This window comes from Marmota marmota, unplaced genomic scaffold (genome assembly GCF_001458135.2).
Source record: "Marmota marmota marmota unplaced genomic scaffold, marMar, whole genome shotgun sequence".
NCBI classification, from domain to species: Eukaryota; Metazoa; Chordata; class Mammalia; order Rodentia; family Sciuridae; genus Marmota; species Marmota marmota.
In genome coordinates this window covers 8,988,084-9,015,466 of record NW_025999982.1, presented here as the reverse complement: position 1 = coordinate 9,015,466, position 27,383 = coordinate 8,988,084, and the positions used below count along the sequence as shown (strand labels likewise).

Genomic DNA, 27,383 nt, shown 5'->3' with positions numbered 1-27,383 from the left:
GCCAATGGGCAGCAGGAGAGGACAGCAGAGGGTGGAAAGAGACGAGGCCAGGGAATGGCATATGTGTTTGCATTCACTCTGAAGGTTCCCTCAAGCCCCTCACCAGATGGCCACTAGCTCCAAGTTTAGGTGACTGCTCCATCCTCTCACCCTGCAGATCTGTAGGTGGTGACAGCTCACTATGGCCGCCAGATTCAGCTACTGCAGCATCCTGAACTGGCTTCCTCAAATGCCTGTATCTTTATTAAATGCTCCTTAGTTTTTTAGTCTCGGCGAGCCTTCTGCTTCTTGCTGGAAATTTGGCTGACAAAACGATACCATGTCTGGGTTTGAGTCCCAGCTCTGCATTCTTGCAGTCAGTATGTCTGATCTGGAGTGACTGCATTTTCTGGGCCTCAGTATGCCTCATGGCCTCTAAGGACACAAGGCCACCTAACCAATGCCAGTGATGGTTGTCAAGACCAACAATAGCATTGTACTTGGGCTATCATGATAGCAGAGGGATTGCAGAGGGAACCTGGGAGCTCACAGGGTCAATGAGGAGGCTGGAGAACCAGGTTTAGAAAATCGGTAGATACCAAAAGGGAAGGCAGAGCAGAGGCCACAGCTGGGATTAAGCAGGAGATAATCTGGTGATGTTTCTCTGGACACATGAAGTCACCAGCCACTTACTATATGCTGTTCCTGGACTCTGAATGCTTAAATTGCCTCCGTGTAAGTCATCTCCCACGGGCTCTGAATCTTGAATCAATCCAGTTCTCAGGATCTAGAATCCTGGGTGAAATCATGCATTTTGCTGAGCTTAGGTCAGTGCCTGTGGGCATGTCGTAGCTGACCGGAAGAAGTGTGGGAGGAATATTTGCCTTCCTACTTAACAGAAGGGGAAGCAGAGGTCCACAGTTCAGGAAAACTTATGCATTGGGCCACATTCACCTTTCCAGTAAAGTATGTGGTGCCAGAGAGTCAAAAGATGACAAACATCCATTGCATACTCTTGCAGCACTGACTGGATTAAGTGAGAGAACTGGAATAAATGCCCAGGGCCTCCTCATGGTCATTCACCTGTCATTATTATAGCTGTGGTGTCCGTGTCTATGCCCTGACTGGGTTGCTTGGGGAAGTCTACATCCTACACAGGGAGAGCTCAGAGCAGGCCTCAAGGTGCATCTGACTGCAAACGGGGCTTTTGCAGGCATGGTCTATTTGGACACCTGCCTCAGAGTCACTAAGGCTGCCTGCTACCATGCAGACTCCTGGGTGTCTCTGCAGGCCTGCCAGCTCAGAGTCCTGGCATGTGTGTGTGTACTGCCAGGCTTCTGGAGTGATTCAGCCACCTCCCATATCTGAGAACCACGGTGTGGAGTAAGTCTGGCGAAGGTGTTGTCATCTGAAAGCTCAACCCAGGCCTTAGAGGGTGGGCACAGTTTGGATGCCCAGTGTCATTTCAGATGGGGACTGTGGTGTGAGGGTTGGCGGGATGTGGTGGGCAGCGGCCAGTTGATGGCAGTGTTTTGGTGACTAGAGGCACAGAGTGGAGCAGAGGGGGGACCCCACACGGATGGGGCTAGACTTGCTGTGGTGGAGAGCGGGGAGCCGCTGAGAGTTTCGCAATACAACTGTGACATAATAGAGGTAGGAAGGACGCTGTCTCTTCACCTTCTGCTTTTTCCTGGGCTGTTCCCTTGTTACATTTCCCTCAGGGTTTCTCAATCTGAAGAAACAGCAGCACCTCTGGGGGACAACCGTAGACACCCCCCATGGGGCAAGGTCCTCCTGCCGCTAGAGAGGCCCTGGCAGACAGAAGACTCAGGGAGAAGGACGGGATGCAGGGGGCAGGCCAGCAGAGGTGGCCACCGCTGGGGCTGCTGCTGCTGCTGCTCTGTGTCTCAGGTAAGGGCAGGAGGGTGAGGGGTGGGAGGAGCAGCTCAGGGCTAGGGGCAGAGACCATCTGGAGGAATGCAGCGGCTAAGAGGAACTTTCTCTCATTTCTTTAGAATGGACTGGAATGAGATCAGGGCCTGTGCTAGAGATAGGTCAGGGGAAAGGAAGGCAACAGACGCAGAGCACGCTGGTCCGGCAGGGACTGTGCCATAAGACAGGTTGGAGGTTCTTCTGGGGCATCTTGAAGTTGAGGATGTGATGTGGAGCAGCCAAGCCATCTCCCAGCACCACGCTGGCATCCCGGGAGATGCATAGAAATGCAAAGCCAATGTCCCTTTGGAGGAACATGTTCAGTCAGGAGGCAGAGGAAGCATGCAGAGAGGAAAAGGTAAATAAGCACCAAGGGCAGAGTAGCAAGAGGGACACAAAACGGAAATGGAAATCACTCTAGCAAGGCTCTGAGAAGGAAGGTGGAGTCTGAGCTGCGATCAAATCCCATCTCTACCACTTTCTGACCTCAGGCAGTTCCCCTAACCTCCCCGAGCCTCAGTTCCTTCATTTGTAAATAGTGCCCAGATACAGGTGCTCATTTTGTGGATGGCGAGTACATCAGAAAGTTGCGGGGCTGGGGATGTGGCTCAAGCGGTAGCGCGCTTGCCTGGCATGCGTGCGGCCTGGGTTCGATCCTCAGCACCACATACAAAGATGTTGGGTCCGCCGAAAACTAAAAAAAAAAATATTAAAAAAAAAAAGAAAGTTGCCCTAAGAATCAAACAAATAACAGATGGGTGGGAAGCTCTTGGCTCAGAGTTTAGGGCATAGTAAGTGCTTAATAAAAGCTATGGATGACGACGACGGTATCACCAGGTTTGGGGTGATGCGTGGTATTGAGGGCCAAGAAGGGAAAGAGGAGAGTGTCAGCAGGGACTGTTCTGGTGGGCTCCCCTCTGGATCAATGGAATGGAGACAAGTGGAGAGGGTGGAGGACTCGGCTTCTTGGGGACACCAGTAAAGTGCGGGACTCCTCCCTCTAGGGCTCCAAGCTGAAGGTGAAAGTGAGGAGCAGAAGTGCCTACAGGAGGGCGGGAACCTGACCGTGACCTGTCCTTACAACATCAACAAGTACGCCTTCAGCCTGAAGGCCTGGCAGCGGGTGAGGAGCAACGGCCACCTGGAGACTCTGGTGATCACGGAGACTAGAAATGCAGACCTAAACCTGGCCCAGGCTGGAAGGTACCTGCTGGAGGATTATCCCACTGAAGCCATCATCAAAGTCACCATGACCGGGCTCCAGAGGGGGGACGCGGGGCTGTACCAGTGCGTGATCCACCTCACTTCTCAGAACCTAGTCATCCTGCACCATCGGATTCGGCTAGTACAGTGCAGTGGTGAGCATCAGGGAGACCCAGGACTCCCGGGGGAGGGTCTCCTCAGGCACAGAGGGTGGGCTGGGACCCTATCCACCACGAAGGCTTGCTGCCCAGAGAGTAACGGGGAAATTCCAGACCCGAAGTCAGGGCACCTGGGCCTTCCATTCTCTTGCTTTGTGACTTTGAGACTCAGAAACACAACTCCTCTCTGGGCATCAGTTTTCTCACCTGTGAAACAAGGAAGTTGGACGAGGTGAACGAAAACACCACCAGACTCTGTGGGAAACTGGCAACTGGGACTTGCGAGGTGCCAGGCTGGTCTGAGAGAGCTGCTGTCTCTCAGTGTGAGGGGACACTCCAGAGGGTAACTCACCTGGTCCTTTGGCAGACAGGTGGAGCAGCTGGGCCCCCACAGGACTCACTCAATTTTCTTGTCCCTGGAGAATCTGTGAAATGGGCTCAGTTTGACAGTAAGGCACTGTCCCTTTTCTCAATGGACTTAAAAAGTAGTAGAGAGCACAGTGAAGGGCCTTTCACCGCCCTTTAGTTGCTTCTTGTTGGCGAGGACACCCCTTTGTTAAAAAGCCTGTCAGCCCACATGGGGACATGGCATGGGAGGGGGTGTCCAACGCTTTTGCCTCAACCTTCTCAAGTGACCTCCTTTGGAGCTGTGGTTTGGGTGGCCTCCACCACCATGGGGTCTTGCTCTTCTGCCAGCCTGAACATATGACTCTCAGGACAGGATTGGGTCCAAGTCACACGTCTTAGGATCTGTAAATAGAGTTAGCAGGCAAAGGGAGGGCATTGCAGGTAGAACCTCAGGAACAGAGTCAAACAATTCCTCAAAGCTTGGAGCATGCCGTGGCCCCAGTAGTTAACAAAGGGTTCTCATAGTTAAGCAGCTCCATTGCCCTAGACTCAGGAATATTTTATTATTTCGGCCGTAGTCCTTGAAAACTGTCAAAGAACTGAAACTACAGTCTTTACAAGGGAAGTGTGACCATTGCAGATTGCCTGGTGACAGAAGGTTCTGGATCCTTCTTTGACTTGAATATACCTAGTGAGCTTGGGCAAGTCCCACACTATTTCTAGGCTGTAGTAAACTGGTGGGGCTTCTTCACTGTGATACTCAGTGGCTCCAGTGTTTGGGTTCCTCTGTATTTATTGAGGTAGGAGACACAAGGGCCCTACATTCACACTTGGCAAAGTTGGCGGCTCTAGGTGCCAGTGGGTGGATTGCTGTCCTTTTAACTTTTTTTTTCAGCTCTGGGGGGTCAAACCCAGGGCTTAGTGCATAATAGTCAAGCACCCTGCCACTGAGCTACATCCCCAACCCTATTATTTTATTTTGAGACAGGGTCTCACTGAGTTGCTCAGGCTTGTCTCAAATTTGCAATTCTCCTGCCCCAATCTCCTGAGTGGCTGGGATTATGGTGAGAGCCATCGTGCCTGGCTAACTCAAACCTTAATATTAAGACTGGAGAAGTGATTGAGAGTGACTGAGCCCATGTTAGTCAATAAGAACTGTATCAAGCTTAACACAGGATAAACCAAAACGTAATTATTTCCCTTAAACCATAAATAACACGGAGTAACATTTTGATAGCAGCTTTGCATTCCTTCTCTCCAGTAATTAAGGAAACTTTAGGCTAATGTGGTGATGGAAATGACATCTTGCACAGATTGTCCTTGCCTAGAGGAATTGCAGTGGAAAAAAGATAGAAGCCTCCACAAAGGACACCTGTAGTGATCGCTGAGGTTGTTTGGAGATCGTAAGAGAGTCAGGGACTGGGTTTTTGTTCAGCTAGGTTAAATAAATAGTTGGGGGTTTCTTTCTGGCATGCTGTTGAGCCCGCCTAAAGGACACTCCTCCATGGACAGTGGAGATGGCTTCTCTATTCTTCAGCTTGTGAGGTGGGGGAGGACACAGCAGTGACTGAGCTCGGAAAGAAACCTATGTAATGTGAGGCTGTTGGGAGGTGATGGATGTTGTCCCACCAACCCCACTTGGGAAGTGAATATGGTGTGGGGATTTGAGGGGAGAGAAAGGTGGGCTGCAGAGGGCATGAGGAGAGAGCTCTCTGCCCTCCCTGATGGACAAGATCCATCACCAACCGGAAGTAAGTCCAGGAGGAGGTTCTGGGCGTGGGGTGTGGGTTGGCTGGACTGTGATGGGCTGAGTGGGGGAGGGGCTGAGAGCTGAAGAACTGGCCAGGTGCCCTGGATGAGGCTCTGAAGGCTGAGAGCAGCAGGGTGTCACACACATACACAGGCACAGGGTTGGGAGGCCTGGGCCTGGGGGCTGGCTCTGTTGCTCTCCACTATGTGACTGTGGACACCCCCTGTCCACCCTGCTCCTTGGGAGGGTGGATTGGTGGTGTTGAACCCCCCTACCTTTGGCCTTCTGGGACTCTGTGAACCTTTTCCCCCAACCAGTGTAGCTCTGTGGAACAGTGGCTCAGCCTGTAGGAGAAGAAAGCTGTTCCAAACACCTTGGAGGTCCCTCCCCAGCTCAGAGGAAGTCAGCCAGGCTGGGTGGACAGCTCAGAGTATGCTGCCCCATCTTTGTCAATCATCGCCTGGCCACCTAGTAGGGGCCAGGTCTCAGTCAAGACCCTGAAGAGCTTTGATCTCTTCCAGAGCATGGTCCGCACCAGACAGAACCAACCCCCAGAGAGTCCAGATTTGCTGTAAGTTGTGTGTGCTGAGGATCACTGCAGAGACCGAAGCAGGGCAGAGGCACACCCTGAGCTTAGCTGGGGCCCTGGGCTCACCCCCCCCCACACACACATTTGTGGACTCCAGAGGGTCAGGCTGGACCACCCAGAGGGCTGCCAGGGGGTCCTGAACACAAGCAGGAAGAATGACCTTCATTTAGATTTCTATCCCAAGGCCCCACCCAAGCCTTGGGTGCTAGTCTATCCAGCAGCCCCAGAGGGAGGGGGGTCAGAGGAGCTAAGGTCAAAGGGCTTTGGGCTTCGGTACCCCTGTGGACAAGGGGCTGCACCTAGGAGGGGTGGCCTCCTGGCTAGTGCAGTCTGAGCAATCGGAAGACTCTGACTTGGAGCTAAGGAAGGCGTGAGAGAAGCCCTTCCTTACATGTAGAGCAGCTCTAAGCACCCCACGAGCAGAGACCCTCAGAGCCCTGGGTGGGGTGGAGCCAGAAACCTCAAAGGTGACAGAGGAGTTAGAAAGGGCAGAAGGGAGGTGGGGTCTGATGTTGGAGAGAAGAGGGAGCAGGGGGTGGAGACGCACAGGAGATGTGCCCTCTACAAAGCCCGAGGACTGAGAGGAGTGGAGCAAATGGGTGAGGTCAAGCAGGACGACACATTCAGGTCACAGGGAGCCTTGAACGTCTGGCAGTCATGCCCTTTGGGCTGTAGGTAACTGGAAACACGAAGGGCCTCCTTGGGCTCCTTGGTGGAAAGGGAGATCAGCACAGGGCAGCTGTGTGCAGGAGGTGGGGTGGGGGCGGGGCTGGTGGCAGGGGTGAGAGCAGGGTGGAGGCTGGGGAAGGTGGAGACCTCATCTGCACAGGGTATAAAAACCTGCTTGGCGGCTCTCGTAGCCAAGAGGCGGGACGCAGGGGCCTTCAGAGCTGTCCACTCAACAGACACCCACCCTTTGGGTTCAGGAGGGTCAGGTAGAGGGAGTCACGCTTGCCTTTGACCTGCAGGACTTCTGGAGCTGCCTGGTGTTCCTGCTCTGATTTTTGTGACCTGCGGAATCATCTTGAACAAGGGCCTGGTGTTCTCAGTCCTGTTTGTCTTTCTCCGGAAGCCCAGGCCTCAGGTACGTGGCCAGACTTAAGGTGAAATGAAGGCAGGACTGAGACACCTGCTCCAGATGCTGGGAAGGGTGGGGTTCCTAGCCCCTGTGCCCTGATTTCTCTTCTCAGAAGGTCTTTGGTCAGGGGGCAGGGCCAGCCCCTGGGACAGTGCCAGGCGTGGGCCAAGATGCTGGGATCGATGCCAAGCGGGCTGAGCGGGTCCCACAGGATGGGAGGAACTGACAGGAGGTAAGCAGCCCCTTTCCTCAGGGAGGCTGGACTCAGGCCTGGGCTGGCTTGAATGGTCATTTCCAAATGCTGTTCATCTCTCTTGCTGCTCAGGTATCCTCAGCACAATGGGCCCCAGGGAAACCTCCTCTCACCTTCCTGCCCTAGTGACAGCACACCATTCGCCTTCCTGCCCTAGTGACAGCACACTCCATGCACAGTTCAAGGGAAAATGGAAGGCTTCCTGAAGTCCCGCTGTGAGCTCTCTGCTCAGCACCTGTCCCTCCCAGAGGTGGAAGGAGCTATTAGCAGAGACATCAGCAGGGACCACGGGACAGCAAGGGATTTGGGCCTTGAATAGAGCAACTGGGACTCACAGAGAAGAGTTCCCCTAAGGACCTTGCATCCCTCCCCCTACAGCCCTCCAGAAGTCCTGCTGGGGACTTTCTGGACCTTGGGTGAAACTTACGCCAAGACCCTCACTCTGCTGGTATTTTTTTTTTAAATAAACTTATTTCCAGAGCAGTTTTGGGTTCACAGCAAAATTGAGGAGAAATTGCAGAGTTCCCATATGCTTCCATGCTGTCCCCCCTCAACTTTCCCCACTCTCAAGGACCCCCTCAGAGAAGTGCATTTGTTATGGCCAATGGACCTACATGGACTGCCGAGGTCCGTGGTCCTCATTTGGGTTCTCCCTTGGCTCTGTGCCTTAATGGCATGTACCCACCATTATATCCCATGGACGAGCTTCTCTGTCCCTGAAATTCTCCACCTATTCATCCTTCCCTTCTGGTCATTTTTAAGCCAAAAAAAAAAGTTTATTCTGAAAGAAGCTTCAGTAATTAGCACAGGGAAGGAGGAGTCCATTTTAAAGTGAAGCTTCCTTCCCAGACCCTTGGATCTGAGCCCCTCAAGGGACAGAAGGGACAGGCTGGCTTGCTTCCTTTGCTTTGCCATCTCCACCTGCCAGCTGCCGCGTGGGGAAGCCAGGCTGGAACAGGGGAGAGAGGAGGAAGGAGAGGGGAGGTCTTCCTGTGCCCCATGGGGTTCGAGCTGGGGTTCCTTCATAGGGCGCTGCTGTGGGCTCTTTCACCTGTAGAGTCCTAGACAGGCACATGTGTCTCTTTCCTGGCCAGCTACTCCTGCTCCTCCTTTGGCCCCCAAGCCCTTTACAATCCACTTCTTATTTTCTTCTGTGGACATCTGCAGCACCAGGCAGCCTCTTTGGGCAAGATTAATAGCAACAACCTGAGCCCATTGCCTCACAGATGTGTAGTGACATCCAGTCCTCGGGGAACACTCACCCACGAGTCTCACGTGGCCCTGGTGGCTCCCGTACAGCTACCATCAGACTAGCTCATCACCTGCTGCCCCTGCCTGTCAGTTTTAGAGTTGAGTCAGACATAGTGGCTGCCTCTTCCAAACTGCAGGGGACACTGGACAAGCTCTCCAAGTCCTGACATTGAAGCTTGTCTCCCTGGGCTTGAGGTAAGGGATGTGTCCACTCCCCCATCCCCAAGGATCACAGCAGACCAACAGCTGTCTCCTGAATCCTCTTCACAACTTCATGCCCTTGAGGGTAATAAGGGTTAAAGCAACAGCAACAGAAAAAGAGTTTTGCTCCCTCCCTGCTTTGCTGCCCACCAGTCCCCACTGATCTGGAACACAGCATCTATTTTCTTAGGGCTTGCATGAGTTAATGTTCACTTGAAGACAACAAAATACAGTCTACTTATTTTAAGTAGAAGGGGATTTTTACTTATTTATTTTGGTACTGGGAATTGAACCCAGAGGTGCTTAACTACTGAGCCACATCCCCAGTCCTTTTTAATATTTTATTCAGAGACAGAGTCTCCCTAAATTGTTTAGGGCCTCTCTAAGTTGCAGAGGCTGGCTTTGAACTCACAATTAGAAGAGAATTTTTTTTAATACATGTTTTTTTTTTAGTTGTAGTTGGACACAATATCTTTATATTTATTTATTCATTTATTTTTATATGGTGTTGAACATTGAACCCAAGGCCTCGCCGGTGCTAGGTGAGCGCTCTACCGCTGAGCCATAATCCCAGCTCCTAGAAGGGGATTTTAAAAAATAGAGTATTAAATGGTTTACAGCATCAGATCCAACCATCAGATCTGGGAATGACTCCCACAGCCGCACTACAGCATGGGGCTATTAAGGGGCTACCAGCCTGGCATTAGAGGAATCTGGAAATTTCCCCCAACAGGAACCTGCTGGCACAGCACTGGCTGTAGAAACAGTGCAGACTTGACTCAGGGTTTGCTGGCAAAATGTGTGCCTTCCTTCCCAGTTAACTTGGCCCCAAACTTTAGTCTCGTGTGAATGTGTTTGGTGGGTGGAGTCCAAAATATCTGGAAGCCCAGCTGCCAGTGAGTGTGAGAAATGATTTTGCAGACTGTTGGCTGAAGAAAAGCCCATGAGAGGGGGTGAGAATGAAAGTCAAGTCCACAGCAAGCACCCAAAACGATCGAAGTTGAAATGGACAAAACGATAGTTCAAACTTCAGAGTTTTATTGTTTCTTGTATGGTCAATGAAAGACAAATATAATTAAATGGAAAATAAACATCCACTCTCGGTCTTATTATGCCAAATAAACACTATTGTTCATTTATTAAAGTCATAATAGCAAGGTCCCAGTTACCCAAAATAGCACATTGGGCACAATGTGATATATAACCCTGGAGGCATAAAAAGAGACAGATGCAGAGGACGAATTCCTACTTTTCCTGTTCCAGGATTTATGACAGTTTTCTTGGAAACTTCGTGGTGTCTGAGAAAATGACTTCTGTTTATCACTAGTCTTCTTTAATCTATTCCTGGGGCACCCACATGATCGCTAATCAGTCAGTGACGTGGCAAAATTCAGCTTCCAAGGCGGTCACGTCAGTGAAAATCGTTCCATTTTAGCATCCCAAAAGTTTTTGAAAACTTGTAAAACTGGAAATGATTGCTTTTGGAGCCAAGGGCAGGTCTTTAAGGATAGAGGCCAGTCTTCAAGGACTGGAGTCCTCTTTGGGGCTTGAAGGGAAGCGATCATCTCATCTATCGCCTTGACCTAAAGCCCCTTGCTGGCTTAGGACTGTCCATCTGTCAAGTGTCCTGGTCTGTCTCCTGTCCAGGCTCCCTCAGCCCAACCATTCCTTCTACTGAAATTTGCTGGGAACAGAGCCAGATGTTTGGCACTTGACTCAGGGTTTGCTGGCAAGTGTGGAATCTCCTCTTCTCCTACGTGCTGTGCACTTGGGGAGAACCCAGTTCCTCTCCCAGGCTGGCCCTCTGCCCTCTCAGTCACATAATAAAGGAACACCTACCTGCAGGAAGATGGGAAGGTTAATTTCTTTCTTTTCTTTTTTTTTTTAAATAGTATCTATTTAATTTTTTTAGTTGTAGTTGGACACAATACCCCTTTTTCATTTGTTTTTCTGTGGTGCTGAGGATCGAACCCAGTGCCTCACATGTGCAAGGTAGGCAAGGCAGGCGCTCTACCACTGAGCTACAGCCCCAGCCCCATGGGAAGGTTAATTTTAGTGCAGGTGAATGTGCTCTGTTTTAGATTTTTTTTTTTTTTGAGATGAAGTCTTGCCACATTTTGCCAGCCGACTCCAAACTCCTGGGCTCAAGCTATCCTCCTGCCTCAGCCTCCCGAGTAGCTGGGACTAGAGGTGCACACAAAGTGCTGCTTCGGCTTTAGCGGTTTTTGTCTTTTTTCATGACCTTCAAGCGCCCAAAACGGAGTCAGCATACTCCTTATTTCAGGGCCTTCATTTACCTGTGGAAATTATTTGCACTTGTTCAGTTTAATGTGCTTTTAAATGTTTCCCACCTTCACCCTCTGGCTCCACTCTGCCCGTTCCCCCCTCCTTGGCATCTTTATTCTGTACATCTTTTCAATCCACTTTCCTAGACTTACTTACACTTATGTAGATCCTTGAACATTTATAGAATTAATTTTGTGGCTTTATTTTCAGACAAATTTCACTCAACTGTATTAAAAAACCTGCAAATCAAGAGAAAAGCTGTCCTGCATACCCATCTTGCACACCATCCTTGTGTCATCTGTCACCATGAGAGTGGCTTTGTGACTCTGTCAATAGCAGTTGATGGTCAAGTGGAATCTAGGAGAAAAAGACAACAGACAGGAGAGCAGTAGGGAGACTGTTAGAGGAGAAAGGGACCCAGGGGGAGAGGAGGAGAGGGGAAGGTTAGGGGGTGGATAGATCAAAGTATGTTCACTGCATGTATGAATGTTCCACAATGTTTCAATTAGCAATAATCGCGCCTCGGATAAACCTCATTGGCTACGATACTGCCACTTCGCAAAGTTGAATGAATGTTCCACAATGAACCCATTCTTCTGTGTAATTGAAATGCACTAATAAAATTTTTGTTCTCAAATTTCTATGCTGTCTTTCCCGGCTGTGGGGGAAAAAATAAAATCAAGACTAGTTTGTCTCCATGTGCAATTCATTCCAACATTTCTTTATATCACATAAATTGTACTTTGACTTTATTTATTTATTTATTGTACCAGAGATTGAACTCAGGGGCACTTTATCATGTTTTGTATATTTTCTTACAAATATTTTCTTACACTGAACCATATTCCCAGCCCTTTTTAGAGACAAGGTCTTGCTGAGTTACTTAGGGTCATGCTAAATTGCTGAGGCTGGCCTTGAACTCACGATCCTCCTGCCTTAGTCTCCTGAGATGCATATGTGCCATGGTGTCTGGCTTGACTTCTTTTTTAAAAAACAAGTTATTGCATCTGCTGGCATATGAGTTACTGAGTGAGTTAAATAAAAAACTTTTTTTTTTTTTTTTTTTTTTTTGGTGCTGAGGATCCAGGGCCTTGTTCACATCAAGCACACACTCTGCCACTGAACTACACCCCCAGATAAAGATCTTAATCTGTCTTTATTTTTATTTGTGTGAAAGTCATGATTTAATGTTTTTGACAGTGAATTATATTTATAAATTTACTATATTTATACATTTTTATCCAATATTTTGTTATGCTTCTGATACTATCCTTGTTGCCATATATAAATTTTAATCTTTAAGCTGGGCATGATGGTGCATGCCTATAATCCCAATGGCTTGGGAGGCTAAGGCAGGAGGATCGTGAGTTCCAAGCCAGCCTCAGCAACTTTGCAAGCACTGAGCAACTTATCAAGACTCTGTCTCAATGAAATATAAAAAAGACTAAGTGTGTGGCTCAGTGGTTAAGTGCCCCTGAGTTCAATCCCCAGTACCAAAATACCATCCCCCAAAAAACAATAACACAAAAAACCTTTTAAAATAAAAGGGAGACCAGTAAAATAAAGGAAGGGGACCCAGGACCCCAAGGCGGTTGGAGGGGAGGGAAAGAGAAGATACTGGGGAATGAAATTGAACAAATTATGTTATGTGCATGTGTAAATATGTTATAATGAATTCCACTGTTATGTATAATTATAATGCATTGATAAAATTGTTTTAGAAAGTAAATGGAAAAAATAAAGCTTCAAAAAATATTTTTCTACTATGTAGGATTCCATATAATGTAAACATCAGATTTTACTTTTTCATTTCCCCTAGTGATGGCACCTAAGTTGTCTCAACTCCTTACTGTCAGACACCCATCTCTCACATACACAAAAGAACAGAAAAGTGAAAAACAAAACTTTAAAATATATTTGGGCTGGGGTTGTGACTCAGTGGTACAGCGCTCGTCTAGCATGTGTGAGGCACTGGGTTCGATCCTCAGCACCACAGAAAAATAAATTAAAAGTATATGTCCATCAACAACTAAAAATATTTACTCCCCCCCGCCCCACCCAACACAATACATTGCTGAAGGGCCCACATGAGAATTTTTCTAGAATACATGCCCAGTTGGCATAAAGCAAGACAGACCAAGGGAACAGAATAGAGGGTTTAGGGAAATACCCACAGCTGTATGGCCACTCGACTGCCACCCAGGTGTCTCTTTGATTTAGTGGGAAAGATGGTGCTGACCTCAAATTGAAGACTGACTGGTCAACTGGATATCCACAAGGGGGAAGAAAAAAGGCTTTCTCCCCTCTTGATTCAAATCAGACTCCAAGATAAAAGGCGAAATCAATATGGCTTTTAGGAAGAAAATATACAAAACATGATCTTAGAACACATGGGCCACGCCAGCCAGGACCTGAACAGCAGCTCATCCGAGGCAGCAAATGTATCATTAACCGGACACAAAACACAGTAACCATGGCAGATTTCTGGGAGTGAGACCCGGGTGTGGGATTTCCACATGCTTATTCCACACAGAAATTCCAGATTGTTCTGCAGAAGCCAGGCTCGTTACATTCCTGTAGCAGGGCTCCAGGATTCCCCTGCGTACGCTCTGGCCATAGTGAGTGTTGTCCAACCTGCTAGTTCTGCTGAGCCAATATGTTCAAAGTGACTTCTCCAGGCCTTAAAACGAGCATTTGTCTCATAATTAATGAGATGGGGCTTTGTAAGCATTTGGATGTTTCCAGAAGCGTATCATCTATTTTTGACCATTTAAATTGGATTTTCTTTCTTTGGCTGTTCTGTTTTTGTTTTTGTAATAACCCCTGGTTCAGTTTCAGGGTCAGGTCTGAGACTGCCAACCTGTTCTTTCAGCCTGTTACTTTTAAGTACACCCAAGAGCAGATAAGGCTATGGCCACGGCTGGACTGATTTGGTCAGTGAAGATACCATGAGCCACAGTCAGATTCAGTTTATGACTTACATAGACCATGAAAGGAAGATTAGCCGCCGCTGCCAGCTACTCGTGGTCCTGGTCCCATCCCCCAAACCACAGAAGACCCTACTGCTGTGCTGTGGGGTCTTACCCCTGCAGCTCTCTTCTGAGGGACAGGAAAAGCCTCCTGCTCTTTAGAACCAGGAGGTGACAACTGACTTCAGGGGAGACAGGAGGTGACTGGGAGATGGCCTCCCAGGCCTCCAGGTCTCTTATGTTCCAGAGGAGCACAGGGCCACCTGCCATGCCTCAGAGAAGCTGCTGTTCAGGCCTTGCCTGGTGTGGCCCATGTGTTCCCAGGCAGGGTCATCAGGGTGTCCTTGTGGAATCATTCCCCTGACTGTTCATCCACAATGACCATGTTGGAAAAACACATTTTTGTTTTTCAAATTGAAGCCATCTGTGCCCACGTTCTGTCTGGACTCTGAGTACCCAAGCCACCCCCTTGCCGTCTGTAACACAGCTTTGCTATTCGGATCACTTTTTTCTCTGGGAGTTTTCTTATCCAGGGAAATGGTTTGATTGTCCATTACGGGAAGCTCCCGGAAGACCCACCCAGAGAGAGTTGGCCGCCCAAGATTCTTTAAATCTCTTGCTTCAAAATCTGGCACTGCACCCTTGGAAAGGACGGTGGGATCACGATCCTTACCCAGTCTGAATCCAGTCCCGCCTTTGAAGGGCCTGCCTCAAACCAGACTCCTCAATAACTCCTGGCCATGCAGTCTCCCTCTGGGACACCCTTAAGTGTCACCTCCGTGACAGCTCTGCTGGGGCTACGTTCTCTGGAAAGCCTGCATTCGACAATGTAATTAAATCCATTCATTTTCCCTTTTTGATTGATATTGTTGGGATCTTATTGAAGGTGTTCTTCCCCCATCTGAAGCACAATGGTATTTGGATTCTGTCTTTTAGACAAAGTCTGAAGATATTCTCACACACCTTCCAATAACTTCACAGTTTTGACATTCACAAACACCACACAGCAAAGAGGTGGGTCCCTTATAGCGGGTGGGATGGGGTGGGCAGGGCGTGGTCTGAGTCATCTCTGTCACCTGGCCCAGTGCTGTTCAAAGTGATAGCCACTGACCACAGGGCTTTTGCATTTCATGAAAATCAACGGAAGATCAAAATCCAGCTCTGTGTTCACCCTCACCCCATGTCAGCCCTGACACTGCCTGTGGCTGCTGCTTGGACAGGGAGCTAGAGGACAGTCCTGTCACCTCTGGAAGCAATGTCACCCGCTGATTTTATAGACTTCTGCTCAACATAACTGGTCAGCTAGCAACGCTTTCAGTTCCTTGTAAATTTAGCTTGTAAATGATTAAAACTTTCATTATACAACTTACTTTCGCACCTGAGTTTATATTATAAATTTATATACGTTCATACTTTGCTTATATTATAGTTTTCACGTAATTAAAGCAGATTTTCCTCTTAAAGGGAAAAACACATTTTTTTTTTTTATTTTTAAGTTTTCTTTCTCAAAAGAAAGGGCTTTTTTTTTTTTTTGGTGTCTCAAGTTCTTTTTTCTCTTTCCCTGACTCTCTCTTGCTTTATCCCTGAGCCTGATGCAGTCCATTTGGATGAATGATGGGGAGCATCAGGGTGGAGAAAGTTTCTCTACCTCTTAGGTTGGTGTCTGAGGGTCTGTGAATTAAAGTAGCAACAGACAAATCAACAGGAAAAAAGGATAACAATTTTAGTCATATTTTATGTGCATGGGAGTTCACAGGAAAGAAGTAGAACTCAAAAAAAAAAAAAAAGCAGTTAGACTCAGGTGCTTATATATGATTTTTTTTTTTTTTTTGATACTGGGGATCAAACCCAGAGGACTTTGGCATGGATCTACATCCCCAGTCCTTTTTATTTATTTATTTGTTATATTAAATTGCTGAGGCTGGCCTCAAATTTGTAATTCTCCTGCCTTAGCCTGGGACTACAGGAGTGAGCCACCGTACCGGCTTACATGCTATCTTAACAGTGGAAGGGGGTTTGGGCTTTGAGTCTTTGGAAGTGATTGGGAAAGACATGGAAGGGGAAGAGCTATTGTGTTAAGTTCTCTTTATGCAAACTTATCTGGGTCAATGCTCTCTCCAGGGGTGAGTGTCCTCTCTTTCTGGTAAGGGGGGTGTTATGAGGATCTGGATTGTTCCCCATAGTTTCACCTGCTGAAGGCTTGGTCCCAATGCAGCCATGTTCAGAGGTGGGGTTGGGGGAAGTGATTGGATCATGGGGGCTCTGATTTCCTTCCTCGGTGGATTAATAATTTGAGGGCATTAATTGGGAGCTGTAGGAGGTGGGCCCTAAGAGGAAGTGTGTCCTTGGAGGTGTGCCCCTGGGCCCCTCCTCTCACTCTGCTTCCCAGAGGCCATGAGCCGATCAGCTCCCCCTCCCCCATGCCCTTCCTCCATGATGCTCCGCCGGGCTTCAGAGCCAAAGCAATGGCGCCATCGACCTTGAACCTCTGAAACCAAGAGCTAAGATAAATCTTTCCTCCAAAACAAGGGGACACCTTGACAAAGGGGATTTGATGCCCTGCTCCTAGGCAGCTAAAGGGAGGGCCGAGAACAATTCCTGCAGCTGTAGATTTTTAATTGCCTTCAGTTACCAGGAATCCCGTTTGTCAAAAGGGCATATTTTGAGGTACCATATTTGGGGTGGAAGGGGGCTGCTTGGTAGAGGGCAAAATGCTGGGTGTGGGTTCAAAGACGAGGTTCAAAGATCCAGCTGAGCTGTAAGATCACTGCCCTGCTCTAAGATCAGCCTCCACAGCAAGAGGGAAGAGGCTGGAGAGGGGCCCTGAGGACCCTTCACCAAGAGCAGCTAATCCATTCGGGATCAGCATTCCACATGAATTTGGGGGGAACTACATTCAGACCATGGTGGAGCTCTTGGTAACACCCGCATGGATGCAGGGTCATCCACTTTACACTCTGGACTATAATCCTGTTGCTCCATAGTTCCAAGTTGGGCCTCATTTTTTCCTTCATGCATTTATTTATTTATTTTGGTACTGGGGAATGAACCCAGGGGCCCTTAACCACTGAGCGACTTTCCCAGCCCTTTTATATATTTTATTTAGAGACAGGGTCTCACTGAGTTGCTTAGGGCTTCACTAAGTTGCTGAGGCTGGCTTTGAATTTGCCATCCTCCTGCCTCAGCCTCCTGGCCACGAAGGTATTTACCGGACCAACACTGATTGAGATGGTCCTGAGCCTCCTGCCTGCTCTCTTCCTGCAAGGGACCCAGGCCCTTGTCTGATGATCCTTTCTCGGTGTCCCTTTCCTCCCAGCTCCCTGCCTCCCCACTTCCCGGGGACCATACTTACACCTCCTGGAATGGAAGTCTGTACCCCCCAAAACTTACTGTGAAAACACACCATTACCCCACTGTGCCTGGGATGAGGTCACCGCATTGCTCTGGGGACATGACCAGGACTATGGGCATGGCTCCAAGGGCCCTGACCAGTTATAGGGAGCACAGAGAGAGAGAGACAAGAGGAAGTGCCTCTTAATTCACGGTTTTCTCAGCCTTCTCAGACCTCCTTCCAGCCAGAGCGCAGGGGCGAGAGGGAGTGGAGGGTGTGGAGCCGGCAGGCACAAGAAGTTGGGTCACAAGAGGGCGGATCCTCAGGGGCAGGACTGAGGTATGGAGGCCCAGAGACAGACTCTGCCGTTGGTGGCCCCCAATCCAGGCTAGGCCCCTGTGCCCACAGAACCCGCCTTCCCAGGCCAATAACTTCTCCAATCAAGGCACTGACCTTTCAGTGTGTCCAGCCCAGAGAGGCTGAGCAGGGTCAGCTTTAACTTCTGACTCCCTCTCCGCAGAGGCCTCCCGATTCTCTTCTCCTCCACCAACAGGGACAGGGTGGGTGGCATGGCGTGGGAAGGCCTGCGCCTGCTCATGCACCCTGTGGCCCTGGTGCTGCTGGTCCCAGGTGAGGTGGGAGGTGGTGAGCACAGAGCTGAGAGGAGGAAGGACAAGGGTGGGGCCCGGAGCGGGCTGGCTCTGTGACCACAGGACTGGCTCTGGGGACATGCTCTGAGTGCAGAAGTCCTTTCCTCTCCCCTTTCCCGGGCCGCGGTGTGAGTGGTGGGGTCTGGCCAGGGATCTGACGAAGGGCTCCTCCTCTAGGCTCCTGGGGACTGGCGGTCACACCTGAGGAGCTTCGTGAAGTGGTGGGAGGGACCCTGTTGGTGCAGTGCTGGTCCTCGCCCCAGGAAGGGCCCTACATGCAGAAGACCTGGTGTCGGCAGAGGTCTCCTGGCAGGTGCACCAGGCTGGTCACCACCTCCCAGCCTCTGACAGCCGTTGAGAATGCTCAACACACAATCTGGGACCACCCCAAGGCTGGCTTCTTCATCGTCACCATGACTCAGTTGAGGGAGGAAGACTTGGGCGTCTACTTGTGTGGAAGCTTCAACTCGTCCCAGAACCTGATCAACACCTTCAGAAACATCACCCTGGTGGTGTCTCCAGGTGAGCACTTTTCTCGAGGAAATGCCTCCTCCTCCAGGGACCTGGGGGGAAGATTTCTAATCCTTGTCCCATGCCTCTGTCACCCCCATTCCTGATAGGCCTTCTGCTCTGCTCTGGGGGAGCAAGGAGTCCTGTCCCCAGAGCTGGGTTTGCATCTCTGGTCTCCCTGCCAGTCCTGGACCCAGCTGGGGGAAGGCACGTCCAGGGCTTGAGCGACAGGAGCCTGGGGTGTCTTTCTGACTCTCTTACACAGGCACATCAACAGCTGGGGTGTGCAGACCTGAGTGCAGGTCACTGCTGGCCTAAGGGGTCCCAAAGAACCATCTCTGGGCCCCTCGTTCCCCTCAACCGCTTGGGGCCAGAACTCATTTCCCTTCTGGGCTCCCACGCTGACCTCTACCTTTTCTTTATAGCCTCAGTCTCCTCTGTGGGGACTATAACCTGGCTCCCAACAATGACAGGTAGGTGTGGGGTCTCAGCCAGGGGAAGGAAGAGGGATGACCAGGCAACTTAGAGAGCCTCAAATTCAGGGAAGGAGGGACCAGGCAGGTGCTCCACCCTCCGGGTGGTCTGGGTTGGTGGATTCAGGGATTAAGACACAGGGATATCAACGCGCACTAGCTGATCCACTCATGAAAATAGCCGTGTTCTTCCACGATGGATGGGTGCCCCCGGAGGGAGTCCTGCACTGGAGACCTGCACCTGTGTGTCCCAGCCCCGCCCCTCACTTCCCACTAGCCTGTGGAGAGATTCTTCCCCTTTGGATTTGACTTCAGTGGTTTTAAAGATTTTAGGATCTGTTCACATAGACATTTTTCCCCCCTCAAGGAAGACATAAATGGCCAAAAAGAAAAAAATACTCAGCATTGTGATCATTAGGATAATGCAAATTAAAATTGTAATGAGATATCACCTCTCTCTCCAGTAAGAATGACTGTTATCAAAACAAGTGCTACTGAGGATGTGGAGAAAAGGGACCCCCTACACAGCACTGGGGGGGGGGTGTAAATTAGTACAGCTGTTGTAGAAAATAGTATGAAGCTTCCTTTAACAATTAAAAAAATAGAACTTCCGGGCTGGGGAAATTCAAGTGGTAGAGTGCTTGCCTAGCACCTGGGAGGCACTGGGTTCAATAGTCAGCACCACATAAAAATAAAATAAAGATATTGTATCCACCTAAAACTAAAAAATAAATTAAAAAATAGAACTTCCATACAGTCCAGCAATCCCACTACTTGCTATATATGCAAAGGAAATGAAATCAGTCTTTCAAAGAAACATCTGAACTCCCATGTTTACTTCAGCACTATTCAAAATAGCTAAGAAATGGAAACAAACTAAAGGTCTATTAACTGATGATTGGATAAAGACAATGTGGTACATATACATAATGAAATACTATTTGGCCATGAAAAGGACGAAATCCTGTCATTTGCAATGTGGATGTAACTGAAGGCTATTATTTTAAGTGAAATAATCCAGGCAGAGGGAGACAAGTACTATATATGATCTCATTCATATGTGGATTATTAAAATGTTCATCTGATGGAAGTTGAGAGAGAGGTGGTTCCCAGAGGCTGGAGAGACTATGGGGAAGGAGGGTTGGAGAACTCTGACTAATGGATATTAAGTTATAGTTAGGAGAACGAAGTTTTGGTGTTCTATTACACAATAGGGTGACAGTAGACAATGATAATGCACTGTTTTAAAACAAAGTTAGAAGAAAGGATTTTGAATGTTTTCACTATAAAGAAATGATAAGCATCTGAGAAGTAGACTTTGATTTTGAACATTATACACTGTACACATGTATTGAAACATCATGAGGCACTCCATAAATTTGTATGTTTTTAAATGTCAATTAAAAAAAAAAAAGATCTCAGGCCCAGTTACTCCTGCCCTGAGGGACCCTGAGAAGCTGGTTCTGTCCCTTCTCTGCTTCCTCTTACGGTTCTTAGGATCTAATCTCACCCACAATTCTGGTCCTCTGAGAAGACACCATCTTCTTTGTGTCCTCCTTAGCTCTGATCACTTCTCCGGAGGGAACCTCCAGCCCTTCCGTCAATGGCTCTGAGCAGGGGTAAGTCTGGGGTCTCCCTGGGAGGGAAAGTCCTGGGAAAAGATGACCAGGGAGAGAGCTCTTGTGTCTTTGGAACCAGGGAGAGGAGACCCAAGAATTCTCCTCCTGCAGAGGAGTTCCCAAGACCCAGATGCACAGTTGGTAGAGAGGAATGGAGAGAAGGCGGCAGGTCATTAACTTTGGGGAAACTGCAGAAATGACAGTTAAACATGGATTTCTGGAACGAGATAAAATGAACCCCCTCAAAGCGGGAACTGGAGGCTGTGTTGGTATGTGTCGATGGTGGATACGGACAGTGGCTACATCCTGGGGGGCAGTGGTGGCTGGACATATCAGCTAGCAAAAGGTGAAAAGATCATTTTAAAACTCTGCTCTTGACCCTTGCCCTCAGGGTTATTGAGGCTACCATGGGCGTCCCTTCACTGAGATATAGGCTGTCACAGCCCTCAGGTGCCCTGGTGGACCTTGAGGCACAGCAAAAGCATAAGAGATTGATGGAAATAGATAATCAATCACCTGTAAACACTGACTCCCTAGCCCTCTCCTCCTCCTCGGAACTCCAAGACAGAAGGATAATGAATTAAGATGCATCGCTTAGCGAGTTCAAAGGTGAAACCCTAACCAGAGGGCAAGAATAGCAGCAAACGGGTGCCCGAGGCCCTGTGTTCTGGGGCTTAGCACTTTTGAAACTCACCAGGCTAAAGGATTTAGCTTTCAGTTCTCTGCCAGGCTGAATATCTGAGAACCCCCAAAGAATCTTAATTCACAAGCCAAAATAATTTGTCAGTTGAGAAGAACTACTACTTTACAAGAGGGCGAACACAAATAAAACCCATCCAAAGCACAACTGCAGGAACCAACAATACAACAACTCTCAGTAAATATGATCAGTCCACCTCAAGGGGTAGGAGAAGACATAAACTGCAAATCAAGAACAAAAACCATCAAAAAACGCTAAATGGCAATACTATTCTGGAGAGTGAGTTGGAGTTGGGGTTGAGTTGGAGTTGGAGAAAAGTTGGGGAATTTTCACAGAAAGTTTTTGGAAAGGATGGGAAGATTTAAAAAAAATAATCAAAGAGAAGTTAAGAGACATGAAGGAGAAAAATAGACGTACTAACATGTAGGCATTAAGCACTGTGAGTAGTGTCTAAGAGTAACACAATAAAAAGTAGATCTGTGAGTAAGACAAGATGGAAAGGGAGAAATATTTGAAGAAAGAATGAATATAAATTTCTCAGAATCATAGAAAAAGGAGAGATCTGAGATTGAAAGGAGGAGACATGCCCACAGACAGACACACACACCTCTAGATGCATTATGTGAAATGGGAGAGCATCAAAACCAGAAAATTCTGAAGGCATTCAGATCACCAACAAAGGAACAAGCATTAGATTCACATCAGACTTCCTAAGAGGAAAACTGGATGTAAGAAGACCATTGAGTAATGTTTTTTAAATATCGAAGAAAGAACATTGGATTTAGGATTTTGCATCCAGCCAAACCGTCATTCCAGTGTGAAGTCAGAAACTTCGGGACTTCCACCATCTGTGAAGGTTTGCCACACACAAAGATCCCCTCTGAAAACGCTCTCGGAGGAAGTACTCTAAAATTTAGACAAGAACCCAAATCCAGAGATGCCGCAAGAGGTGACGAAGTGTGACCAAGCACATTGGTAAAGTTCCTTCCTTCCCTCCCTGCCTCCTTTCTCGCCCTTAAAGAAGGCAACGAGAACCAAAATAAAGAGGAAGGGAAACTACATCCGTGACAACTAAAAATACCATTCCCGACAAGGTTGACATGGGGTGAGGCAGAGAGACCAGGAGGTCCCGGGAGGACATTACCTACTTGTCTCAGGAGAGGCAAAATGTAGAGATAGTCACAAGTTCAAGGTTGCAATCGGAGAATGTTGACCCTTCAAACCAGCAAAATGACACTCTATCCAAAGGAAAGTAGAAAATCAACTTTAAAAAAAAATCACACTAAATGGAAAAACAATGAAATAAGAAAGCAGAAATATGTTCTAATATAAATGTAAGTGGGTTAAACTTACAAAATAAGGACACAGACTGTCAGGCTCTTGAATTAAAAAAAAAATCCCACCAATATATTATCTGTAAGACATATACTTACAAAAGAAAAGATTCTAAAAGCTTTTAAAAAGTTGGCTTACATGAAATAAAATATTGTGGTAATATTAATATTAATTATAATATTAATATTAATGAAAATAGAATTTAAGGTAAAATATTACGATACAAAGATATATAGCATATACTTATTACTATATATTACTATATACACATATAACATTTCTGCATATGATTAAAGATAAAAATAAACAACAAAGAGAAGAAAAAAGAAAATAACTACACAGTCTACAAAGATATTTTAATGAATAAATTCTTGTTTGAAATCCTAGGAGCAGACAGATTTCTAAGTTATAATAGTCTAAGGGTAACACAATAAAAAGTAGATTTGAGTAGATTAGTACATATGAAAAAAATCTGAAACGTTAGATAAATAGTCTTCAAAGAAAATTTGAGATGATTTCGTAGATATCACCAGACTTTTAAGAAACACTTGATTTATATTTTATACAAGATGTTGCAGAAAATAGAAAAGAAGCCAAGCCTGCTCAGAACATTTGAAGATGCTAGTGTCATCTTAATATTAAAACTGGTTACAGGAAATAAAAGAAATCAAACTATCTGTTCACCATGAACATACAATCAAAATCAAGATAATCATTGCTGAGTGAATTCAATAGTGTAACGAAAAAGAATATGTGGATTATGATCAGGAGGGGTTTATTCCAGGACTGAAAGGATTGTTCAACTTTAGAAAATCTATCAATGTAAATGAACCAAATTAGTAAACTCTAGGGAAAAGATCAACTAATGTTGAAAAGGCCTTAGGAAAGGTTCAGCATATTCTTTTTTTGGAGGCGGGTACTGGGGACTGAACTTAGGGGCACTCAAACACTGAACCACAGCCCCAGCCTTATTTTGCATTTTATTTAGAGTCAGGGTCTCACTGAGTTGCTTAGCACCTTGCCTTTGCTGAGGCTGGCTTTGAACCTGTGATCCTCCTGCCTCAGCCTCCGAGCCACTGGGATTACAGGTATGTGTCACTGTGCCAGGCTGAAAAGGTTCAACATATTCTTGAGGAAAACTCTTAATTAAATAGAAATAGGAAGATAAAACTTGGTCATTGTATTTTATGACTATAATAAATGTTACTGAGTAGAGAAAGTATAAATGCAAATAAAGGATTTTTATAGATGCCACTAATGTTTAGTATAGTATTAGAGGTCCTGGCCACTGCTCCCAGGAAAGGAGGATAGGTAAGAGGAAAGAAGATTAGAGAAGTGTCAAAACTGTCAAATATGCAGATAGATGATGAAATCGTCTAACCTAGAAATAGGGAGAATCAATAAACTATTAGATTTCATGAAAGAGGCTGCCAGACGTAGTAAGACCAACTGACCCAAATCAAAAGTAATTCTAAGAAAAAAAAATCTTAGAAAAAATCTAATCAAAATAAGATACTAGCTGGTGCAGTGATACATACCATAATCCCAGCTGTTTGGAAGGCCAAGGCAGGAGCATCACAGATTAAAAGCCAGCCTCAGCAATTTAATGAGGCCCTAAGCTACTTAATGAGACCCTATCTCAAAATTAAAAAAAAAAAAAAAAGGCTGGGGATGTAGCTCAGTGGTTAAGCAAGACCCTTGGGTTCAATCCCTGGTACCAAAAAAAAAAAAAAAGATTCTATTCATTTCAGAAATAAAAGCTTTAAACTTTCTATAGAGAATTAATTTAACCAAGGTCTCTTTGGGGAACAATCTTTGATTGCTAATAAATGATGTGGGTGATCTGAGTGAAGAGAAATAATACATGATCTTGAATGAGACAATAATATTACAAAGATTTCTATTTCTTGCAAATTAAAAAAGTCCATAAGTGTGACTCCAAACTCAACTTTAGTTTAATTTTTAAAAAGAACTTGATAAATTTTCTCTAAAATTATACAGAAACATAAAGATACAGGACTTGCTAAGTCTACCATGAAAATGCAAAAATGGAGAACAGGCTCTATCCTACAAAATATTGTGATACTGTTAATAGCAGCACAGTGCTTGGGTCAGAACTGATAAATGGCTAAAGAATTCCAGACAGATCTGCCTATATAAAGGGAACATACTTAAAATAAGGAGGTGATACAAACCAATGGAGCAAAGGGCCCATTATTTGGAAAACATCCTTGAAATAACTGGCAAAATCTATTTGAAAATGAAAAAAATGAACAAAAAAGTAGATTCCTACCCATTTACAAAGACGAACTCTGGATGGATTCCAGTTGCATATACATGAAAAGTGAAATGATTAAGTTAATAGAAAAAAAATACTACAGATGAATATTTGGGTGATCTAGAGGTGAGGAAGGACTTCTACACAAAGCTTTAAATCACTACCCAATATATACATGAATCAAAATATCACATTGTACTTCATAAATGTGTACAACTATTACATGTCAATCAAAAAATAAAAATAAAAAATTGGGATCTAGGAAAAAAATTGAAAGCACAAACTATAAGGCAAAAATGAGGAATCAATTATTCAATGGAAAAACATCGTGAGAAAACTTCTCAAGCAGATAACAGACTGGGAAAAATATTAATTAAAAATGTCTCAAACGAATGTGGTAATAGTGTCTATAATATACAAAGACGGGCATCCCCAAGGAAAATGGCTAAGCACATTAAAGGCATTTATTAAAGAGGGAACGGCAGTAGGCATACAGTGATGTCCACACTTGTTAAAACATTCAAGAAACGTCAACCAGAACTTGCCATCTTGCACCTTTCAACTGGCAAAGTAAGGACCCTGTGAAGTACTGGGTGTTGCAAGAGATGTGGCCCCAGGAAGGCTGAGGCCGTGCTGCGAAGTGGAAGTGCTCCTGTCTCCCAGGCAGCCCCACCCAGGCCAGGGCGGATGCAGAGCATCTCTGAGATCAGGCAAAATATCACAGCTGAGGAAATGAGGCCCGGAGACTGTTTACAGGGCCTGACCAGCCACTTAGGATCAGAGATAAGGCAACGACTCAGGCCCCCTGATGTCTGGGTCCCAAGAGTCCCTCTCCATGGACCCTGCACTGGTACATGAGCTCTGATTCTGGGGCCTGCCTCCTCCCAGCGGTCTGCCTTTGTGGTCTGGCCACATTGCCTCTTGTTTCTGGGCCCTCCTCTTGGCCCTGTCTGTCTGACCTGGTTAGGGAGCCTGCCCGTTCCCCTGGCTCTCTGGATCCCAGCAGCTGAGCTTTGACACCTGGCTCTTCTCTTTCCTTCCATCCAATAAGCCTGGGTTTCCTGTGACCAGGGCTCCTCTGCAGCTCAGAGACCCCTGTGGCCCCTGTCTGCACCCATGAGTCCTTTGTTCCTTCACAGTGAGTTCAGGGTGGATCCCTATGCACCTAATTAGGCTCTAGCCACAGGGATCCTAGCTCAGGGACAGAGGGACAAGGACGCCCTGCCCATGTTCTCTCCTCCTTCCCCCTCCTCCAGGGAGTCAGGCTCTTCCTCCTTCCCGGGCCCTGCGTCCCCTGAGCTCCTGCTCTCAGTGCAGTATGGACTCCTCCTGGCCAAGGGCCTGGTGCTCTTCATCCTGTGTGTGCTCCTGAGCTTCTGGCGACCCCGGGTGAGTGAGCTGGGTTTGGCTGGGTGGCCGTGGAGCCGGGCCAGCTTCCGTCCAATGGACGAAGATGGCCGGGGAAAGTCACAGCTGAGTCTAATTGAAATACTCATTATTTCTTAAAGAATGAACCTCAGGGAACGAGAGAGGCTTTCCTGGAGGCTCATGCCCTGGCCCTTCCCCAGTCTCTGTCTTCAGAGGGAGAAGAGCAGAGAATATTGGAGGCACTGGGGGAAAGAAGAGGAGGGCTGGAGGCAGGTAGAAGGGAGAAAGGCAGAAGGATTGGAGATCAGGGAACGGGTCAGGTTAAGAGAAAGGGGCAGCCAAGAGGGGTAGGGAAGGATTCACTTTAATTTATGAGTTTCTTCCTCACCTTCTTTCCTCAGGGTCGTAGGACATGGCTGGGACAGTAATGATGGGGGTCTCTGATTCTGCTAGCACAGCCCAGGCCCCAGAACTTTGGGTCCATTCAGCCACATCTCTGGATACAGGAACAATACCTATTCCCTTCCCCTGGCCCCCTACTGGACACTCCCATGAGCATTGAACACCACAGCTCTGTGAGAAAAAGCCAGCAGGAGAAAACTTCCAGTCGCTGAATTCATCAGGGGTGACCCTCACCTTGGATTTGAGCACTTTACGATCCATTTTCCTGGCTCTGACCTCCCTCCAAGCTGACCAACCATGGGAAGTTTATCTGCCTCCCACTCTGTGCAAGGCTCAGCTGAGATCTTCCCCTACTCCACATGGGCTCCTCCTCTCCCAGGACTCCCTCCTTCAGTCTCCTTGCCCAGCTGGGCATCAGGATCCTTTGTGGACTCTGTTACTGGGAGAGCTGTTTGCTTCCTCGGGACCTTGGATCAAACACTTGGGTTGAAATGTCTCGTGGCGACTGAGCAAGATGGCACACCTGTCTCCCTTGGCTTCCTATCCTCTCACCCAGGTATCTTAAATGAGATAAAATGACTTAAATATAAATCATAAAATTGAAACTTCAAAGGCTGGGATCTGCAGACTGGAAACTGAAGAAGTCCTAGAAGGTGAAAAAAAAAACTCAGACGCAATTAAAATGCCCCAAATCTCCCCCAATGGGAGCCCAAATATTCA

General features: G+C 47.2%; 2 protein-coding genes, 1 long non-coding RNA gene and 1 pseudogene across 11 annotated transcripts; 2 read left to right on the top strand and 2 right to left on the bottom strand.

The window, feature by feature from the left end:
- The first annotated feature begins 26 nt into the window (after nt 1-26).
- On the top strand, nt 27-11,867 carry LOC107143630 (triggering receptor expressed on myeloid cells 3-like). Of its 5 annotated transcripts, XM_048805273.1 has the most exons (6): nt 27-1,890; nt 1,995-2,269; nt 2,916-3,269; nt 6,928-7,043; nt 7,150-7,269; nt 11,239-11,867. In XM_048805273.1, exons 2-5 carry the CDS (start codon nt 2,254-2,256, stop codon nt 7,261-7,263), a joined length of 600 nt encoding a protein of 199 aa, XP_048661230.1. In that variant the 5' UTR covers nt 27-1,890; nt 1,995-2,253; the 3' UTR covers nt 7,264-7,269; nt 11,239-11,867. The 5 variants fall into 5 exon arrangements, with proteins under 5 accessions (XP_048661230.1, XP_048661228.1, XP_048661225.1 ...); XM_048805271.1 differs by lacking the exon at nt 1,995-2,269 and having other exon boundaries at nt 7,153-7,269; XM_048805268.1 differs by lacking the exon at nt 1,995-2,269.
- On the bottom strand, nt 10,349-17,919 carry LOC125617447. 2 transcript variants are annotated; one of them, XR_007348449.1, is made up of 3 exons: nt 17,782-17,919; nt 11,300-11,385; nt 10,349-10,581 (listed from the first exon to the last, which is right to left on the bottom strand). It is a non-coding gene; the product is annotated as an uncharacterized LOC125617447 (long non-coding RNA). The 2 variants fall into 2 exon arrangements; XR_007348450.1 differs by lacking the exon at nt 10,349-10,581 and adding an exon at nt 10,907-11,039.
- Nucleotides 11,509-11,594, bottom strand: LOC125617566 (annotated as a pseudogene).
- Nucleotides 17,730-27,383, top strand: Treml4 (triggering receptor expressed on myeloid cells like 4). Of its 4 annotated transcripts, XM_048805274.1 has the most exons (6): nt 17,742-17,958; nt 18,156-18,500; nt 18,914-18,961; nt 20,523-20,580; nt 26,150-26,282; nt 26,663-27,383. In XM_048805274.1, exons 1-6 carry the CDS (start codon nt 17,898-17,900, stop codon nt 26,687-26,689), a joined length of 672 nt encoding a protein of 223 aa, XP_048661231.1. In that variant the 5' UTR covers nt 17,742-17,897; the 3' UTR covers nt 26,690-27,383. The 4 variants fall into 4 exon arrangements, with proteins under 4 accessions (XP_048661232.1, XP_048661233.1, XP_048661231.1 ...); XM_048805275.1 differs by lacking the exons at nt 26,150-26,282; nt 26,663-27,383 and adding an exon at nt 20,660-22,851 and having other exon boundaries at nt 17,730-17,958; XM_015487709.2 differs by lacking the exon at nt 18,914-18,961 and having other exon boundaries at nt 17,748-17,958.